At 39.4% G+C, this 22,197-nt stretch overlaps 1 protein-coding gene across 3 annotated transcripts in view; it reads left to right on the top strand.

Annotated features, from left to right (window-relative positions):
- Window positions 1-13,684, top strand: part of KCTD1 (potassium channel tetramerization domain containing 1) — a 92,875-nt gene extending 79,191 nt beyond the window's left edge. For all 3 annotated transcript variants that reach the window (XM_030552959.1, XM_030552957.1, XM_030552958.1), the window contains exons 3-5: window positions 6,760-6,904; window positions 9,054-9,359; window positions 13,425-13,684. In XM_030552959.1, the coding sequence (XP_030408819.1) occupies window positions 6,760-6,904; window positions 9,054-9,359; window positions 13,425-13,583 (610 nt within the window). In that variant the 3' untranslated portion in view covers window positions 13,584-13,684. The remainder of the gene's footprint in view (window positions 1-6,759; window positions 6,905-9,053; window positions 9,360-13,424) is intronic.
- The last annotated feature ends 8,513 nt before the right edge of the window (window positions 13,685-22,197 follow it).

Below are 22,197 nucleotides of genomic sequence, written 5' to 3'. Positions count from 1 at the left end.
AAAAGTAACATAATGATCCAAATACCTGTAGACAATCAGTGTTTGCTCCTATTTCAGCCTATGTTTCTATCTAGAATAGGGGAATTTTTGCCACCTGTAATCCAGTGAAGTCTTTAATCATCAATCAGCAGGATTGTATTATGTTATCTATACATACTAGGAAATCTGTGGAATATTCTGTTTTTCATTTGCACTGGCTGTTTTTTCTTCTTCCTTGAATTCTCTACTGAGGCACAAGACACTAGCAGAAAATCAATTTTTTTATAATTTTTCTGCAGGCAGGGTATCAGCGAGGCTTTTGATTTGACAGCCAAACTGGGGGTTGTTTTTTGAAGAAGACAGGTGTTCTTTTTAGTAATGTCACCTTCCATTGTTCAAATGTCTGGATTTTCTTTCAAGAATCAGACTGAAAATTCTGTTGTGTTCTTGTTTATGGGGAAAATGTCCTCTAAAGTACATACTAGAGTAAAAGATTGGTCTCTTCTGTGTCCCATCCTTCCTTTCCAAAAAAAATAGTGCCTGTTTTAGGCTCTTAAAATAACATTCTCTGATTGAAGTTGAGTTTTAGAGTAGTTATTTTTTTTTCAGCCTTAGAAGCAATAGTTTGCTGACTGTGGAATTTGATACTTAAAGCCAGAGACATTAACTATTGCTCTTTGGAGGTCACCTTTTCAACCCATGAGACGTTAATTTTCCTTATATACAGAAAATTCCAGTCTAACTTTTAATTAAATATATTTTAAGCACATTTTCCTCTAAATGTAATATAGCGTTTTTACCCTTTATCCTTGCTATTTGGCTAAATCTGTATATTATCAACTTGCTTTGCAAGCTACCTTCAAACCACTTTCGTATTTTGAAATCCATTCATCTGTTATAAATTTGTCATAATATTTTTGCTATCTTTGCTGGTCATCATCTGTGTGTTTTAAACCAAGGATGTCAGGGAGCGTGGGGAGGAAAGCATATCTTCCAATCTTTCTTTGGAAGTGAAATTATAATAAACATGACTTCACAATCCTGTTTCATGCCAGCAGACTAATATCATTTAAGCATTATAATTTCAGTGTCAGACCAAGCAGAAGAAGCTGCATTATGGGTGAAGGAGAGTTAGTTTATTCAAACACTATTACATTCAAAACCTTAGGTGCAAAATCTTCACAGCATTGTTAAAGGATGACTCTTAGCGTATCTATATTCTTTCGTATTTAATGTTTAGTGTGTGTGTGTGTGTGTGTGTGTGTGTAATTTCATACAAATAATTTAATTACTACTTTACAGTAAAATTTGCAATTTCTGTTATGGGACTTAGGGTGACTGCGGGAGCGCCCCCCCCCACTATAAAAACTCCATGGCTCATAACTACTGTTTTTCTGCTTATAAGAGCCAGAGGGGACCCTATGAAGCTAAGTTCCCATGCCACATGGGACCCTGCAATGCTAAGTTGCTCAGACTTCAGGTGGTGGGCCTGGGGTCACCAGGCTTCAGCCCCATGTGGTGAGGCTTTGGTTTTCGGGCTTTGGCCCCAACAAGTATAATACCAACCCTGCTTGGTGGATCCCCTGAAACCTGTTCGCAGCCCCCCAGGGGACCCCGAACTCCTGTTTGTGAACGACTGGCCTAGCCAATGGGTGTTTCATCCTGCTTTGGAGCCTAGATGCTACTGCATTACAAATAACTTTAGGCAGAAGTTGTCAGAGCAGCTCCCAAGGAGAATGCAGATAACTTCTATATTTAAAGTGTATGTAGGATGAAGAGCCGTCCATTACCATTCACTAACAGAGGAGGCCTGGCTGACAAGACTGTAAAATAAATGTTCCTTCTTTGTCCCCTTCCCCTGTAAGCCATCTTATTAGAAGGGGCCCTCTAAGCCAGTGGTTCTCAAAGCCGGACACCGCTTGTTCAGGGAGAGCCCCTGGGAGGCTGGGCTGGTTTGTTTTACCTGCCGTGTCTGCAGGTTCGGCTGATCGCGGTCTCCTGTTTGGCCGTGTTTCACCGCTCCAGGCCAATGGGGGCTGCAGGAAGGGCGCGGGCTGGGGGATGTGCCGTCCGTCCTTCCTGCAGCTCTCATCGCCCTGGAGCGGCGAACCGTGGCCAGTGGGAGCCGCGATCGGCCAAACGTGAGGACATGGCGGGTAAACAAACCGGCCCGGCCTGGCAGGGGCTTTCCCTGAACAAGCAGCGGACCGGCTTTGAGAACCACTGCTCTAAGCCCTGTGACAGGTTGGGGAGAGCAGGCATTGCTTGAACCTACTAGGTATCTGGGAGGTGGCAGTGTCTGCAAAGCAAGACACAGCAAAGATTTTTACTGCTCAGCTTCCAAGGAAGCTAGAATGTAGAGGGAGGAGGAAAGGGACAGAGTTTTCCTTGATCTCAAGCACAGCGCATTCCTCCTAGTCACAACTGCTGCAGTTGCTGCTTAGGGGGCATTGTGTTCGTGGCTCCTGTTCTGCATGTTATCAGATCAATGCTTGCAAGCCCCTCCCTTGATTTGATTTTTGAGGGAGGGAAGTTGAAAAATTGCAAATTTTATCTAAAAATGAAGTAGCTGTTAATGCTTACAGAAATATATCTGACTGGAGTTTGCAGGCCTACGCTATTAATCTTAAAGTCTGGTTTTGTTCTGGAAAGTAATTATAAAAATGGCACTTTGGGGTTCCATGCTTACTATTTCTAAGAGACTTGTAGATCAAACGTGCTAAGTAAATAATATAGCCTTTCTAACCATCAGACTGAACCTAGGAACTGAAAATCAAGCCAGGTTCTCTGTTTCTAATCCTTGGTCGTCATTGTCAGTATTTAACATTTTTGCAGGCCAGATTCTGTCCTCTGCTACCAGGTGTAATTTCCTAACCAATTAATAATGAAATAAAACCAGACAGTTTGAAGAATTATTTTAATTAAATATTTTTAAAAGCTGTTTCTGACTATCAGTTTGATTGACTGATAAAAAAAAAGTTATACTTAGCCATGTTTAAACACACTGTGCATTCCAGTGTGAATACTAAGATCATGTGCACAAAATGCTGATGAAAGTGAGTTGTAAAGGCATATTTTCACCAACATATTTCCATGCCAAGAGTCACAAACCTGGTTGTAAATTATGCTCATCAAATCAGTGAACGGAATCTACATTGTGTGACCAGTCACAACTTGAACTTTTGAATAGTGAGCCATTTAGTAAATAAAATGCATGAAAAAGTTTATTGAATAATTGTGACTAGAAAATTGCTGTGTGCAGCCCAGGGTGGATTGATTTAAATCAAATCTTGCTTTACATTTGTACTTCGTAGCTATTTTCAGAAACAAAAGTTGATTCTTATTTAGTTTATAATTATTCAAACATATTGATTTGCAACTAAATATAGATCTTACACTAAATTGGTGGTACTTTTTGCTAACCAGAAGGATGCACTCTATATCAAGCAATTATATTCCTTAATATTTTATTCAGATTCTTGACTTTCACAATTTTATTGTGTTAAAAGATGGTAAATGACACATTTCTTAGATAATGACTAAATGTTTTACTCATGATTTATACTAAGCTGTATTTGGTAGAAACTGAAATTGAATCAAAATTCAAAACAGTATTTTAATTTTTTTTTATTAAGTAAAACTTTCTTAAATCTGCTGGATACAGAAGGGGGAAAGTGTTGTATCAAAACATATTTTGTGTTAAAAACTGATATATTAAATAAAGGAAGTACTTGTTAGTAAACTGAACTGATTTTTTCTGGTCGCCATGTCCTTCCAGATTTTAGAACTAGTAGATCTCACCCTCTCATATCTAGTTTTTATTCGTAGATTAGAAAAGGAAAGCACACTTTCCTGCTTTCTCAGCTCCAAATTGCTTTCTCAACTTTAAATGAATTAATGATTAAACTGAAATAGTTGAATAAACTGAAATGAAGAAAATATTCTCTGTATGCCTGCAGAAGAGCTACTGCTACCACAAGCTTGTTGAGCATTTCGGTAAATTCTGGTTTCCGGTGCTTAGCTTCTACTAGTTCAGTGGTTTGACGTTCTTTAAAATTTTGCCAGCAAATGTGTTCTGTTGAATATTTTTTTTATTTAATTTGTGATTTTAATAGATTATAATAAGGTTAGGCATTAATATAGATTGCCGTAATTTCAAATGTAATTTTAATTAATTTAAAAAAGAAAAATTTATATTCTTTAAATTAAAAAATCCAATTTAAATTAGAAAACTGATTTTAAATTAAAAATATAATTTTTAAAAAATAATTTAATTTTATTCCCATTGTGCAATCTTTCTTCAAAAAGAGAGAAGCAAAATGCATTCAGTAAGTTATCTGTTACAAATTATTCACCCAACTGTAATAACAATGATTACCTCAGCCTCTGGCATTTCCTGCAGAATTTTATATGACCATCTGAGGTTAATGGTCCTCTGTGTTTTTTTTCAAGTTGTCATCTCCCAAGCTGATCAGAAAGAGTAGGTTAAGTTTGAATCCTAACCTGAATATAGTGTATGTTACTGAGATGTTTGCTACTTATTCTATACTGGTATGTGATTCATTTTAAAGTCAGTTTATTGCTTTTTGCATAATTTTGAAATGGAATACATACAGATTTTAAATGTGGGTTATGATCATGAAATGCTTCTGTTTCTGTCTTATTTATTATCTAGAGCAGAGGTGGGCAAGCAATGGCCCGTGGGCCACATCTGGCCCGTGGGACCATCCTGCCCAGCCCACAAGCTCCTGGCCCGGGAGGCTAGCCACCAGCCCCTCCCCCGCTGTCCTCCCTCCCCCGCAGCCTCAGCTCGCTTGCTCCAGCGTAATGCTCTAGGTGGTGGAGCTGTGAGCTCCTGGGGCAGCGCAGCTACAGAGTCCAGCCTGACCCGGTGCTGTGTGCTGCGTGGTGGTGGTGTGGCCCGGCTCCAGCCAGGCGGCATGGCTGTAGCACCGCCAGCCACCAGTGCTCCAGGCAGCCCAATAAGGGGGCAGGGAGCATGAGAGGTTGGATAAAGGGCAGGGGAGTTTGGTGTGGTGCTCGGGGTGGGGGTGTGGATAGGGGCTGGGGTGGTTGGGGTAAGGAACAGGGGACTGAATGTGGGCAGGGGTATGGGGGGGGCAGTCAGGAAGGAGAGGGGGTTGGATTTGGTGGGGGGGGCAGTCAGGGGCAAGGGTTCCAGGGGAAGTCAGGGAACAGAGAGAAGGAGTGTGTGGATGAGGCAGGGGTCCATGGATGGGGGGTTTCAGGGAACGGGAGGGTTGGATGGGGAAGGAGTCCCAGGGTGTGGAGGGGCAGATAGGAGCCACAACCCCCTCCCCTAACCAGCCCTCCATATAATTTACAAAACCCAGTGCAGCCCTCAGTCCAAAAAGTTTGCCCACCCGTGATCTAGAGAAACAAGGTGAATGAGGAAATATCTTTTATTGGACCTACTTCTGTTGGGGAAAACATGCACTTTTGAGCTTATGCAGACCTTTTCTTTATTGGACCAATAGGCGTTAGTCCAGCTAAAGATACTACCTCACCCACCTTGTCTCTCTAATATCCAGGAACGAACACATCTAAAACAACACTGCATGCAACAATGGAAGTTATTTGAGTTCTAATAGTTTGGGGAAGGGGGTTGTTCCCTCTATTACTATTTTAGTATGAAAATAGTCTCTGTAGTTTACATTGTGGTATGTTCTAACTGGAAAAAGAGACTTTGGCCAGATTTACAGAGTTTTGTTCCAATTTAACTATACTGATTAGAAACTAATATTGTTTCAATTGGTGTCATCCCCTGGTATGACAGTTAAGAAAATGAAAAGGTAGAATTTGCATAATACAGTATAGCAAATTGCAACAAGGCTCTAAAATTGTGGGATCCCAAATCAAGCAAAGCTCCGACCTCCTCCTTGAAAATTGTCCATGTGATGTTTCAGACTTATGCAATATTTGATACAGCCCTGTTCACAAAAATGCCCTTAGATGAGTTTTAATGATTAAATGTATGGACATGTACACTCACTCTCTTTCTCTTTGAAAAAAAATCAAAAACAGCATGAGAGATTTAGCTCAAACTTTACACTCCCACCGCCCCCCTGCAAAAAAATCTTAAGACACCAAATCTAGATAGGATGGCCAGATGTCCCGATTTTATAGGGACAGTCCTGATTTTTGGGTCTTTTTTTTTTTTTTAAATAGGTTCCTATTACCTCCCATCCCCATCCCAATTTTTCACATTTGCTGTCTGGTCACGCTAGAAAATTTCAGACCTAAATGTTAATGTTGCAGAAGGATTATAACACCCTCTCTCTCCCAAATCTCATGTGCTTTAAGGTGGACAAAAGTGCCCATAACTTTAGAAAAAGCTAATGGACACCTGCTACAATCACATTAAATTTCTACTATGAAATCTCCTCACCTACTATTTTAATAATGTATTTAATTGTACATGGTTTAACAGAAGTGTCTTGAAGTTTCCATTTCTGTTATGTAGTTCTCCCTGGTAAGCAGTAGCATTCCTTAAAGGCCAGAATCTGCAGCCTTTACATTGAGTAGTAGTTATGTGCAAAAATAATCCTCCTGAGGTGAAAGAGCTACTTTGAAGCCATTGAACTGTTTGTGTAAATGAGTTGTCTGCAGTGTGAAGAGGTGCAAAATCAGGCTGTTGGGTGCCTTTCTCTTCTGGATCAGGGCTACTTATTCAGTAAACAAGATGAGTAGCTGTTGGTGGTTAATGGCTAAAATGTGGTTTGTAATTTGACCTTGGTGTTTGCCTCTTTTCCTTTCCAGAATTGGAAGGCTTTTTGATGGCACAGAGCCCATTGTTTTGGACAGTCTCAAGCAGCACTATTTCATTGACAGAGATGGGCAAATGTTCAGATATATCTTGAATTTTCTACGTACATCAAAACTCCTAATTCCTGATGATTTCAAGGTGAGATTTTAAGTGACTTACGTGTGTTTGAAATTATTCTGCAAATGTCTCGCCTCCTCAGAGGAGATAATTTGGGAGTGTAATTTAAATAGTCTACGAGGCAGGAGTGGGTTTTGGAGCATTTGACAATGCTTTTAGTCACTTGGCAGAAGTAAGCTTTGTCTCACTAAAGTGACATCTGTTGGCCTTTTCTTGAATGGTATTAATGCTAAACTTTGCCTTCCTGACCGTAGCATAGTATGCATGCTTATGCATTAAACTATATGATCTCTACAGAGGGTTCCCTATCAATTCTCCTTCTCCTTCAGTTAAAAGGACTCTGTCCTGTGGTCACAGGCTGACACTGGAAGAGTGATGTGTGAGTCCTGACAGCCAAAAGTAAATAACGTTAAAATGTGTATAATGGGTGAACTGCAGAGTTTCACTTTCCCTTAACCCCTGACAGACACACATGTGACTCATTCTTAGTGTCTTACCTGAGAAATCAAGGGTGAGTTCTTCAGCCTCATTATCTAAACCAGATATTTATCAGTCTGGACTAAGCTTTTTGAGAGAGAGAGAGCGCTTTTAATAAAAATTTTGAAAATCTTAGAACTTCCTGTGTGGGAGGAGGGTTGTCAGTGAAATGCAAGCTGGAGGCCATAGATCGGCTCAGAAGGGATCTTTATCATCCTTTCTCCCTGTGAATGTACAGCTGAGTATGCAGTGTGTCTCGCCATTAGCTTACATAAGGAGGCATGACATTAGGATGGGATAGGAAAGGTGACATGGAAAGCAGTTTAGAATGTTCTGTAACCTTTTGTTCATCTTTAAAGCATGTAATATATTGAGCTCTTTTGAAAATCTGGCCCTAATTGTCTATGTAGCAGGAAAATTAATTTTCCTGACTGGTGAAATGAACATTAGTTTCAGTTTAAGAGCTGTATTGCAGCAACCTTTTGAATAATCTCTGGTATCAACACACACATCCATTTTTCTTCATGACTAATATAGACCCACCTAAGTAACATAGATGTCTAAAGGTGCCTTCTTCATAACATTAGTAGTTCACTCTTGCAGAGTAGTTTAATACATAATTATATTATAACTCTGCTGAAAATTTAAAAAAAAAAAAAAAAAGCTCTTGACAGCACATTCACTGTGGTGTTCAGAAGGTCCCTTCCAGTCACATTTTGAGTCTTCTGCAAAGATGCATGTTTAAAAGGAATACCTCTCCCTCTTCAAGACAGATGTTCAGGTTAGTTGATGACTCTCTTTTAATTATAAACGCAGCTGGACAATTATCCATTTATCACGTTCCTATTAAGCAGTAAGTCTATTGCTCAATTTCAGTGCAATATTGACCTTGTTACTATTGCTCCTTTGTTGTCATTACAGTCCTCTATCTTCCCTGATTCTCACATTGGTTTTCTTCATACAGACACTCTTTTCTTCCCAAATACATGCGTTAAACAAAAAAAATAAACCAAAAAAAAAAACCCAACAACAAAATAGAAATATAAAATTTGGAAGCAAGTAAACTTAAGAGCATCATATACTTGATATGGTTCAGAATGCATTTTCTATTGTGTTTGAGGCAACATAGCAGAAACAATACTGTAGACAAAAAGGGATATATTCAAAATACTTAATTTTTAAAATGCAGTAATATATGCAAATCATTATGTAAATATCAGAATCATTTTACTTTTAAAAACATTGCCGTCATCCTCATTTACATGCTTATACCTGTTACTGTCCCTGCTAGTATTGCTGTAAGACATGATGGATCCTAATGATGGATTTTCTGAATCCTGATTTAGTTCTGTTCCATCTGTTCAATGAGGTCATTTTATGACATCACTATGGGGATAAAAATTTAGAGAAAGGTGGACTGTGACAATCTGATGTGGTCCATAATACACACTTCAGAAAAAAATGAAGGTAAAAAGCTTTTTTCTAGGTATTATTTCAGTCAGTAGATTTTAAGAGACTGTTTGTTTTTGCTTGTTCCTTAACTGTGTATGTAGTAATTATGAAACATGCAGAAGGGGTTTCAACTCTCGACCTATCCTAGCCTCTTTGCCAGAATAACCGTACACATAAGCAGTTACTGTATATTCACAATGCATCTTATTTAGTTGTGCACAGTAAAATATATATCTTTCAGGACTACAGTTTGCTATATGAAGAGGCAAAGTATTTTCAGCTCCAGCCCATGCTAGGTGAAATGGAAAGGTGGAAACAGGATCGGGAGACTAGCCGTTTTTCAAGGTCCTGTGAGTGCTTGGTGGTGCGTGTTGCCCCAGATCTTGGAGAGAGGATTACACTGAGTGGCGATAAATCTTTGATAGAAGAAGTTTTTCCAGAAATTGGCGACGTGATGTGTAATTCCGTCAATGCTGGCTGGAATCACGACTCCACCCATGTCATCAGGTTTCCATTGAATGGATACTGTCACCTCAACTCAGTTCAGGTACGAAGTCATGAGTACATCATTTTAAAAGTAGACCAATGATTGATTTTGTGCCAATGGACTGACTCTCTTTACCTTAACTCTAGAAGGTTTCAGTGGGCAAAAGCAATTGGAGACTTTGACTAGAGGCTAGTAAGATTAAGTTTAGTTCCACAAGTTAGGGCTGACTTCCTCTAATTATTTCACATGTATCTTTTCCAAACATCCTTGCAAAGGAACAAACATTGCTGAAACAAATTACTTTGAAAACTATGCAACTTCTCCAGTGTTAGTCAAGTCTTTTGTGTTTGATCGGGAACACCCTGGTGCATATGTTGTGTTGCCATATATGCTTTGTGTTGGATGGTGAGATCTATTCTTTCTTCCTGCTCTGTGAAGAAACATAAATGAGGATATGTGTCTGCTTCTGAGAAAATGGGCATATTTATTTCAGGGTCCATGGAAACATGCTGATTTCTTCCTGTTCTTCTTTGCATATTTCTTCCACTTTATTATGAAATAATGAGAAGCAATAGTACATAAAGTGAGTAGCCTTATTGTAAAATATATCTGTCATGAAATGGCTGAGGAACCCTGGGAGATGAATTTTAGCAGATCTAGAGGAAATTTGTAATAAACCAGTCAGTTGCAGTGTTATCTCCCTCATCCCCTGGATTGGTGACAGTAAGGAATTTTCTTCTTTTAACAACTGCACCATATTCAACAAGTGTTTGGAGGTAAAGTACCTTTCAGTTCTGGAATTTTTATCAATACCTTTGTTGTTATTTTATTTAGATGCACCCGTGCAATGCTTTAGACACAGATACTTTGTATCTGCAAAAAATTCTAAATTAGGCCTACAAATTTTCCTCTCTCATTTACCCATCACTATGCTACCTATGTAACACTCAGTGACCATGTCAGATGAGGTCAGTCCAGCTAAAGACAGATTAGGAATAATTTTTCTGAAGTAATTTTTCTTCTTCTTCTTCAAGTATATGTCCCTATAGATGCTCCGCTGTAAGATGTGCGCACACCCCTGCACTCTCAACCAGAGATTTGAATCAGCAGTGTTCTATGTGTCCGTGCCTGCACACTACACAATCTTGTGCTTCAGAACAATGGTATGTAGGGAGGAGCAGAACCACCACCATTCCACTTCCTTCCCAAATGCCAACCACTTGAGACGGAACAACTGAAGTGTCCACTGCTTCCTGGAAGCTATCCCTGTTGTTTTATTTACTCAGTATTTGTTTTGGTTTTGCTTCAATATTTGCTTTCCTTTTTAAATTTTGCACAAATTTATGTGTGTTTGTGACCACCTCCACCCCGGGTTCCTTGGCATTGTTTCCTTGGCCGTTCTCATTGGCTTTACCTCTGGGGCATGCCAGTGGCTCCAGTATTCAAATCCTGCCAGACCTGTAATAGAATTTTCATCAGACTCACAAGCATTCTTAGGAGTCTTTGGTGTCTCAAAGACTCTCCCATCCCATCCAAGTGCAAAGATGCACAGGGATTAAAAGCATGTTTCACAAAGAAAGGGAGGCAAGATTGAAGTTCTCCTCATGGCAGACTCCTTAAGGTCTGTGAGGTCCGAGTCCTTCCTCCCCTCCCCCCAGTACTTCAGACGTGACTGAGGTTGTTTCAGAAATGAAGTATTGTAAGAAAAGAGAGCCTTTCTTCTGAGAGAACCTCCAGAAAAAAAGGATAGTTCACCTCCTTAGAATGGATCCCAGGGAGACCTCATGTCCCATAATAAGTACCTCCAAGGCTCGAACAGACATTGGCATTGAGGCCTTGGTACCACCTAAGCAGAGATCCTGTTCAGATTAGCCTGCCAGCAGACAGTTCTGATAAGCACCTTCCCCAGCACCATCTTGACATCGGGACTCCTCTAAATCCAAAGACTCAGGATAATCTGAGGCACTGGTACTAAAGCCCTCCAAGAAGTCCATATAGAGCCCTTTCAAGCCTCTGCTCCCTCTCCAATACCAATGGCGTGCACTTGGAGCATAGAGAACATTCCAGTGGCCACCAACATCAACAGCCCTCACTTCTCGTCCCCAGCTAGAGCTTCGTTATCTCTCCCAGTCCCGACTGCCCATTGCCAGAGGCCTCTGGCACCCTAGCAGTTCTTCTTGCAGAAGGATCTGCTTATCTCAGAGGAACTGGATTCCCTACCTCTTAAGGGGCACTGAGAGAAGTTACCTGCTGATATCGATATGTCCACCAGTTATTTCCTCCTTTCATCTCACGCTAGGAGTCAGGCTCCCAGAACTCACCCATCTTTCAGTGCCTTGATAGCCCCCAGCACTGTTTCCAGCAGCAACACACAGGAGCAGGAGCTCCTGTTCTGGACATAGGATGCTGCCTCAGACTCTGAAATGTCTGGGCAGGGCTCGTCCTTAACTTACCATCCTACGCTGCTTGAAGTGTACCCTAGCAAGTGTACCCTAGCAAGAAATCACCAGAGCCCAGAAGGCACTCTGGGCTTCTTGAACATGAATATCCCTGGGGACTCTCACCTTACCCACCTTATTGGAATCCCTGGACCTTTTAAGGGCACCAATTCTATAGGGTTCCTACCCAGAAAAAGCCGTGTTTGGGCTTCCCACAGGTGCTGCAACAACCATTGGCATGGCAGCTACAGTCCCTGGTACCACATTTCTCCTCAATATTGGAGGACATTCAGGAGCTACCTGCAGAAGAGGAGACACTTCCTCACACAAATCCTCCTCCCCGATGGTGCGGTGATGCTGCCACCACCAACACCGTCCTATGCAGACAATTTTACGGTATTCCGGGACCTAATGAAGCCACCTGCAGACTCTTCAAATCTCCTCAGAGGAGGTACAATATCTTAGCCCTCTCTGGACATTCTATGCGTCCCCCACCCCGACCCTCAAGTAAGAGAGTTCTGCCTGTTAATAAGGCGCTCTTGTTTCTAGCCTGTAAATTATGGCAGATCCCTGCCACTCTTGCACATACCTTCAAATGGACAGACAAAAATATTATGTATGAGTGAAAGGGCTGGAGTATTTCTTCCCTCACCCCACCCCCTCAGGTCCCTTGTGGTGGATGCAGTCAACAAGAAAAACCGCCAAAGTCACTCAAGATTAACAGCCTCTGACAAAGAGGCTCAATGCCTAGACCTCCTCAACAGGAAGTCACTTGTCCGCTGCTCTTCAGTTTTGAGTAACAAATTGTCGCACCCTGATGCCAAAATATGACTTCAACAACTATTCAAAATTTACTCATTTTTATTGATCACTTGCCACAAGACAAGAGGGAGCAGTAACAGGCCCTCATTTCCAAAGCCCACTAATCACCTATATTCTTTTGCAGCACTTGAGAATGGTGACTCTGGCTATCATAATCCCATCCTTGAATCTGGGGGGATGGTTTACTTCCCTTGACATTCAAGACATGTATTTTTCACATTGCTATGCACCCTTCCCAAAAACATTTTCTACATTACATCGTCAGCTTAGAACACTATCAATACCATGTCCTTCCCTTCTAATTCTCCATGGCCCCACAGGTCTTCATGAAGGTTCTCTCAGTACTATTGGCTTCCCAAGGGGTGTTTAGCTCCGGAGGTCATGCTTCACCTCCTGCTTCACCTCTCTGACTCTGTAGTTGAAAAGGAACTGTAGCAGCAGTGGGTTCACTCCTCCCTATATATCTTCACCCTGAAGCACAAGGACGCATAGGTGCTCAGATGCAGACCCGCGGACACTGTTGATTCAAATCTCTGTTTGATTGTGCGTGGGCGCGCACGTTCTATGGTGGAGCACCCATAGGGCCAAAACAAATTGAAGAGCTCGAGTTACTGGAAGGTAAGTAGCCTCTTTTTTAAAAAAGGTATTAGAAAGTTGGGGGGGGATGTAATGGTATTTAAAGGAAGTCTAATTAAGACATTCTAGCAAAGCCTGTTAGCAGCGCTGTGCATTATTTGTTCTTCACCTGGATCATAGTTTACAAGAGGTCACAGTTTGGCTACTGCAAGTTGATCATCCTTCACCAGTAGTAGCAGTCTTGGGTTTTTTTGTTGTTTATTTTTACCTTTATTTACTCTCTCTGCAGGTACTTGAGAGGTTGCAGCAAAGAGGATTTGAGATTGTTGGCTCATGTGGAGGGGGGGTGGACTCTTCCCAATTCAGTGAATACGTACTGAGGCGAGAACTCAGAAGGACATCTCGTGCACCCTCCGTCATTCGAATAAAGCAAGAGCCTCTGGACTAAATGGACATGTTTCTTTATGCAAAAAAGGGACGTTACATGTGCAGTTTGGACACCAAACAAGTCCTGGAACTAAAATTGAATAAAGACGCCTTTGTATGAAATATAGAGACCACACCTGAATTCATGTGGGAGCATTTGGAATAGTAATAATAATAACCTCAAGGTGTAATTATATGTCAAAAGATAGGACATGCAAACAAAGGAAGGGGGGAAAATGGGTAGGTAAGGCTGGTGCTGTGATAGCCGTTAAGTATCCTAGACCTTCTTTAGGCCCACTTAACGGTAAACAAGCCATTACCATCGGGGGGAGACAAAGTACTCCTATACATTTTCCATTACCAGAGATCCATCCACTTTCCCATGTGTACATCTTGATTCAAGTTTCTTTGTGTTTGAGGGTTTATGTTTGTGTCTTTTTAGAGGTAACCTGGCAGGAGGACTTCAGGAAACATCCATCCATTGCAGTGAAAGCTAGTTGACTGAGATTTTAAACATAGTCTGTACAGATGTCACACACTTTTGTCTGCCTTCACAGATGTGAAAAGTTATTTTTTTTGGTTTTAAATGAGTTGAGTTTTTTGGGTTTTTTGCAATGGGACCAGAATTAACACTTTACAGTAGAGTTGCTCTAGTTTGAATCTGCTGCTTTCCTACAATTTTTTAAATTTTATAATATATTGGATACAATAAACACTGTTTAAAATAATGAAGGTGTGGATTAAACCAACAAACGCAAAAGAAATGGAACTAAAATAATCAGTCAGTAGCTCACTCTGTTATGCTTCCCCTAGTCCTATTAGGTTGCAGAATAGTAAGTTATCTTGCATACAGTAAGCAAGCTGCAATCCCCAGGCATGGTAGAGTGAGTTACAGGAAATAGATGCTCTCATTGGCCTATATTGGAAAACCTGTCTGGTGCACCCCACATTGCTGGTTTACATTCAACACTAGTTTTTTAAGCTTTGAGTTTGAAAAGAGGCTCTTGTGAGGGGACCATTTTCAGTACTGGTCAAACTTAATAATAATAATAAGTTTGGCCCAGAGAACTCAGTCATGAAAATAATGCCAGGTAAATGTTTTGAAACCTATAACTAATAATAGTCACATCATTCCTTTTTAAACATGGAGTTGGCAGCTGTAACTCTGAATTACCTTGATGACTCGTTCAGAATGTTTGTTTTTAATGTTGTTAATTTCCCTTGTTTAGGGCTAATAAGCTTCTGCCTAGAAGTGAGACCCTTTGGCTACACCATCAACCTTATTATTCTTATTACTAGGCAGTAACTTTGTACACAGTTATCTTGCAAGTTATTCTTATTGTGCAACATTTCATTGAAATCAATTGTGCACGTGCCCAGTTGATGTCAGTTAGACTTTGCAAAGTAAACATAACGCGTAAATGACACTACTGCACAAACTGTTCATGGGTTGATGATTTTATCACATAAGATGCACCAGCAACCACATTATCTTTCATCCAAAGTATGTCTTTATGCAATATTACACTATATGACTGTATATTACTATGGAAAATCCTATTGAATCAATGGTGCAGGCATTCCATTCATTTCAGTGAGATCTTGCTATTTATTTAAAAAACATTGTGAAAAGTAAATACTCCATGTAACAAGATTTTTAATATAGTTCTGATAACTGAAAAAAGTAAACCATTTTTTCTGTTTTTTATTAACGTTTAGGAGAGGGAGGGATATTTAATATCTTCTTGGCAGTGCATCCCTTTGTGATTTGAAATGAGCAGGTCATGGAACTGGAGAGGTGGAGCAGTGGGGGAGAGGAACTCCGGAAATCTAAGTTGGGTAGACAGTTATAAGGTTTTAGTTTCCTGCTGATCTGTAGGTATACATTTATGAAAAGCTTGAAATAGCTGTATCAATTTTAAATGCTTGTTTTCGATTAATAATAAGTACTCCTCTTACAAAATAAATAAATTGCGTGTACTTCTCTCTCCCGCCCTCCAAAAAATTAGTTGTTAGTTTGCACAGAGGTGGGAAAGGAAACATCCCAGGGATTGATATTTGTATTTGTGCAAAGTAGTCTGAAATGGTTGAGAGTGAATCTGAAAAACTTGAATATACGTTATGGAAACTCTGCCAGGCTGTGTGAGTGTAGTGTTGCTGCTGAGGCCTCTGGCTTATTACAATACACCTGCCTATCCTCTGGTCTGTGTAAGCACAGAGATCATTGGGGTGGATGGGAAACAGGCATCAAAAGAATTCACTTTATCTTTCCTCTTAAATTCTACTACAAAACATTTTTGTTACTGTGTTTTCAAGTTTCTGGGTTTCGTTCAGATGGAAGTTTTGTGGCTCTTTGTACAACATACCTGTTCAGCTCCCTGAAGCTGGAGATAACTTCCTGCTCTTTCCAAATCCCTGAATGGCCAGATATGCTTTCACTGAATGCTCATTCATTTAAAATTGAGTCATAAATCATTCTGAGACCCTGAATGTAAATGTCACTGCAATTATGTTGTAGTTATGGAGTAAGAGGTCACAGACAAAATAATGAGATGCAGGAATAAACAAAACATAGATTTTAGAGAGGAAACAGATTAGTTTTGTGCAACGAAGGTCACACTTGTAACAATGTCTTTAAAATGTTGCTTAGAAAATGTGATCAGTAGACACATGAGTGACATATCCAGTAAGAGAAACAGAAAGGACGAGTATAAGGACAGCTCGTTTCTGGAGGCTAATAATTTTTACGTGTACAATAAGTTTATTTATCTATTTTTTTAGTATGACTGTATTTTATGCCATCAATGTGTGTTTTATTTAGCTATACCGAATGGAAAAATTGCAATGAATGCCAGCTTCCAACTCTACATGTCTGGCAGGTTGATTAAGCAACTATCAAAGGGACTGCTGTGCATGTACTCTGAAAATGCCATGTGACACACTCTTCCTTAAAATAAAACTTAGGGGGAGGAAAAACTCTGACTTCCAAAGAACTGTGACGGCATTGTTGCTTTTTGAAAAGTTAACAATGGATTTTTACAAGTAGCTCTCAAAGGTTTCACTTCTGAAGCCTAGTACAGTTCTTTCCCAAATTCAACCTTAATATACACTGTGTAATACAAGTCTTTATATATAGTGACTCTTGAAAGTCCCAGATCTGATGAGCCCCTAAACTGAACTAATCAATCCTCTCTCCCTTTGGTCAGGTGGGAAAACAATTAAGTCCCTATTTTAGTCACATTTGTAGAATTGCTACATATCAAAAAGTACTTGGTAATTCTGTTCCCCACTCCTCTTATAACAGGAGTTTTGCCCAGGTCCACTCTGCAGTTTTTTTCCCAATTCATTGCCATGAATCTAGGAGAAAGCTGAATTGTCTCTTTTAAACTGCACTAGTCAGTAGGCTCGTATTTTCAATTGTTGGCTAGCAGGGGCATGAATAATTGGGAAGCAATTTGTGGGGGAGGAAGGGAGGGCTGTATCACACTGACATTTGACTAAGTTGGTCATGCTGCACAGTGAAGTTAATCCATAGGCTGAAAAGTCCTATGACTGAAGATGTAATAAAAGGCAGAAGGGACGTCAGTGGAGCCTGACTGGCTACAGAGGACCATCTGAAGGTATAGAAGTTGAGCAAGCCATTCAATTATTCTTGCTCCTATTATTATGCTAAACATGAGCTGATTTTTAATTTACAAAGAAATAACTTGTTCGTGGACCCTGCATATTTTCCATAGACCTTTTCAAATTGATTTATGCTTTAATTACAAGATTTTGCATTCCCATGAGTGACTTATCACTTTAAAGTCCACATTTTTAAAAAAAGAGAACTTGCAATTCTATTGACCAATGTTTATTTTTTAGAGAAATAAAATAATTTACTCGAATCTGTCACTTCTTTACTGAGGAATTCTATATTATGAATCATTTCTAGTGGACAACTGATATTTGAATGCAGGCATTCTTGTTGCCTGTGGTTTATTTACAGTGGAAATGAAACCAAGAAACCCTCAGGGCCTTTAGACCAGTTGATTTTTCTCAGACTTCAGTTTGAATGGTTTATTATTTCTTGAGGGGCTGCAGGGATCACCAGCACCAAAATCAATACTTTGCATTAAGTCTCTGTGTTGTCTTTGGCTATTACCTCACTGAGCTGGTTATTCAAGCCCCCAGAAATAAACTTGAGTATGTTGGGTCAGATGTTGTGTATTTGAGATAGAAGCTGTTGAAATCAAATCACCACCCTTCTTCCAACACAGATGCAAGATATATAGTTGAATTGATAGTACAAAAGTTTCCTCCCAACATTTTATAGCTGTAACTTGAGCTAGAGCAATGTTTTCATATTAGCCAATGACTAACTTTAGTGTTTTATGTTAATATTAGCACTTGAAATTGTCCCTCTTTTGGATAAGACACTTGTTTGCAAAAGTAGAAATGTCCCATGGGAGATTCTGGATACCTTTTTGTTTTCTGTAAATATATATATTTTTATAACTTTCTTGGCCTGCAGTTTACTACGTTATTGTTGTTGTGCCATATGTCCATGAAATAAGAGAAATTATCAAAAGAAAATCTGAAGTTAGCTATTAAGAACCAGATTCTGCTCCCCATTCCTCACATTTGAATAGCAGTTTACACTTTAATTAATCTCTTTTGGATTTCATTAGACTATTTCATGGGGTAAGGTGCTATGTAATGGGAGTAGGAGGTCAAAATCTGGGCCAAAATGATCAATTGACCACAATCCTGTATTTAAATTTTTTTTTTTAAAGTTTACATTTTAATATCAGATCAAGAGTGAGAGAAACGCACCTTCTCTCACAGCAAAGTTTAAACATTGCATTCCTGACAATGCCTCCTATTTCCCCATTAGTATGAAAAATTTGCCCTGAAGTGACCAGCTCCTGTGTCTGTACGTGCAAGTCATGCTGAGCATGTGCAGAGCTACACTGGTCAGCTCTTGCATTTAAGAGTACAGCTTTGATTAGCTTTCTTGGATGGATGGTGGAGGAGGAAAGAGAGATCCATGTGATTTGTCTCTGTACTCTGAGTTGGGACTGATAAATGAGTTCATCTATAAGACCAAATAGTCTTTCTGTTTCTGTTCTACTATGTAGCTTGTCAGTATTTTTTTTTTCTGAGGAAAATATGTAATATTGGATGCCTGACCTTGCCTAGTCACCACTATTAAGCAGCCTTTAATTTATAGGTATGCAACATGTTAAGTACGCACCTCAATCTGGGTGTCAACCTTTTTTTAATCTATACATAAAGTCTACATTGACACTCTAGCTTAATGTACTGTTAGTTGTATTTGTTCTGATTTTCCATTCTATTACATTCAAATTTATGGATTAGTGAGGATCAAATAAATTGATGTTTGATGCTTCAATTGATTAATCCAGAAGAAATTACACTTGATATACAAATCAGCACATGGGATGCTAGTTCGATCTGTAGCAGCTGTTTCACTAATCCTTACAATTTCCTAATAAATAACATATTTCAGATTTGTATTTGGTGTCTTGCATTGAATACAGTTATTGCCAGATAAATGGTTGTGAATCTATTTGCCTTTTCCTCCGTATTGCATTTGTTCTGCTTGGGTGTATTTGGGTAGCTCCATAGTAGTACTTAACCTACTCAGAAGATTGTACAAATCTTTAATTAAACGTCTCCGCGCCTGTGAGGGAGGTAAGTGGTAGCATGCTCGTCTTACAGATGGGAAAGCTGAATTATTAGAGAGCAATGATTTGTGCGAAGCTGCAAGCAAAGCAGTTAGCAGTGCTAGAATTCACACTCGGGTGTTCCTGGCACTGACCCACCATGCCATCACTGTCCTTTCAGTTTCCTTCTCAGTTACATTTGCAATACAAAACCACTTTGGGAACATTGATATACTATGATGTATTCCTTTATGGTTAGCTCAAATGTGGCATAGATGCTTTATAGCCACTGCCTTTCGGTCTCAATTTTTAAAATAATTACTGTGTTAATCTTGCATATTCACTTTGTTTTTTTGTTTTATAACTGGAACAAGAAAAAATCCAAGTGTTTAAATAACCTTTATTTGGTTCTGTATCTTTGTCCTCTCGGTCAGTTCTTTCATTAGTATCTATAATCTTCTATTTATGATATTTTAATTCCCTTCCATAGAACTAAGGTGGCATTGGGGGAAAAAAAGCTGTATAATAAGTGAAAGCATTCTGGTAATTCATATTAGCCATCTGAAAAAAAAATCCAGGAAAATATACCCGCTTAAAGGGATTACAGTTCAGTTTTGATTTTTGTCAATGACAGGAGTCTTTTCAAGCTACAGGTGCTAATAGATATGTTTGTTCCAGGCATGGCTTGATTTTAGCTTAAAAAAAATCCAAAATTTGAAATTGTGAAATAAAAAAGATGAGGTTTAAACTTCTACATTAACATGGTCCTTCAGTATCTGCTTATCTTTCTCACAATAGTACTGTGTTTGGATGTGTAGCTTAAAAAGAGTACCATATTAATAACCTTAGCCAATGCAACTTTAAAATACTCTACTGGTTGGCTCAGAGATAACAGTACTGCCAAAAATACTCTTCTGATGCATTACTGATAAATATAAGTTAATGCCATAAAACTTGCAGCTTTATCAGGCAATATCTACTAAATCCTGGAAGCAAGTAAGATAACCTAAATGTAATCTACTTCATACCAGCTCCTTCAGTGATGGATAGCAAAACAAAAGCAGGACTAATGAAAAATTAATGAAAACAGTTACTTCCATAAGAAAAATGATCTATTTTTTCCCACCTTTGTATTGATTTTAACTGGCCCTGTAATTGGAAGTGTATAATTTTATCCTAAGGTAAAGAGGGCTAGGGAGAGCAAGCCTATAATTCTATTCCTGTTTGTGACAACCTTTCAGGCTAAAAAAAACCCAAGCACTTTCCTTAGAATGTTAAAGTCGCCTGTGAATACAGACTTCAATAATGTTTCTTCAACTCAGGCAAACTGCCATGCTGTTTGCCAGATACTGCATGAGCAGTGGACTTTGAGTACTTTGAAGGCTAATAGGGAAGTACAAAGAAACAATGTTTAGGAAAAATCAAGTATATTCCATATAACTTAGGTTTTTAACATGTCTGATCCATTCATGTTTGTTTCTGACTGATCTTCCCCTTTGTTGGAGAAACATTTTAAAAAAAAGACCCATGTCTCTTTTCTGTGAGCAAATCAGTATTCATTCCCAAGAGCACTGACAATCTTTGTATGTCCAAGCTAATTGGGTTAAATTGTTCCTTGCACTAGTTTAAATAATGAGATCCACTCACTTCTGTTTTCTTCACACTTTATCACTGATGCATTTAAACACGCTGGAATTTTGTATAAAGTGAACAGAACATTGCTGACTTTTTCAAGATACTGTAACATAAATTGATCTGTTCTAGTACTTTGCTGTAAATTGTATATTAAATTATTTTAAGCCCTCACATTTTTAATGTTAATGTGTCCATCGAGCATAAGAGTGCTGCTGAGATGATATATCAAAGGGACTGGAATATTTCAGATTTTGATGGAAAATAAGTGTTTTTAGTAAAATGCTTAGGAAATGTATCTTTCCCATTCTATGTTGTATAGGCCTCTTACTATCTCCTTTGAGGGAGAGTGTTACACACCTACCCGAGTCTGTGCTGTGGCCAGGAGGTGTGAAGTGAGATGTTTCTGCACCTACAGGTAGGTGAGTACTGCTTTGTTACCTTTTCCCATTTTCTGGAATCCCCTGACCTGTCTGCCCTTTTGGTCGCATAATTGACAGTGTTGTTCTTTTCTTTAGTACACAGTGTCCGCCATATCTTAGGCTGAATATTTTCTTTACAATGGCATGACAACAGCTCCAATAAATGACACATTGCCTCTTATAGTGAGTTTCATTAAAAACTGGATATTTACCACACCTCACTGTTTAGCTTTACTCGATTTGTATTACAGAAGACCCAATTGTGCTAGGCCCTCCATAGACAAGAGGTGGCATTCCCTAATCTTAAAATGAAAAGTATTGTGGTAAATGACCCTGAGTGGGAAGGGTCTAGTTTTTAATGGTGCTCACTGACTATGAGGTATATCGCTTGGTGATAGCTAATCAGTGACAATCTGAACAAGGAAGTGTCAAGATCACAACATGAACAATAAAAATTACCCATAATTCACCATGGTAGCAACGATGGATACAGTAGTGTAGACAGGACTTAGGAATTTATACCATTGTGACCACTAATGCATCACGACAGTAATACCAGAGCACTGCCTATGCCAATGTGTCTGCGATGGTGCTCAAAGCATGCAAGCCACTTCACGGGCAGTAAATAAAGATAGGGTGACCATACATCCATTTTGGCCAAGACAGTCCCCTTTTTAAGCTCTGTCCCAGATGTGTCAACTTTTTTTTTGGCAAAACTTGGCATTTGTCCAGTTTTTCTTGGCCTCGAATGGTTTACAATCTGAATGAAGACACAACATGAGTGGGAATATAGTGAGGTTACACAGACAGACACACTGTGCATGAGTGCCTACTTGGTCATCTGGGTGGGTCCAGACAAGATTTGGTGCCACATATCATTGTATAGTGCTGTAAAGCAATAGTTTACCTGAAC

This window comes from Gopherus evgoodei, chromosome 2 (genome assembly GCF_007399415.2).
Source record: "Gopherus evgoodei ecotype Sinaloan lineage chromosome 2, rGopEvg1_v1.p, whole genome shotgun sequence".
Lineage (NCBI taxonomy): Eukaryota > Metazoa > Chordata > Testudines > Testudinidae > Gopherus > Gopherus evgoodei.
Note: the sequence above shows the minus strand (reverse complement) of the source record. Positions and strands in the feature narration are given on the sequence as shown.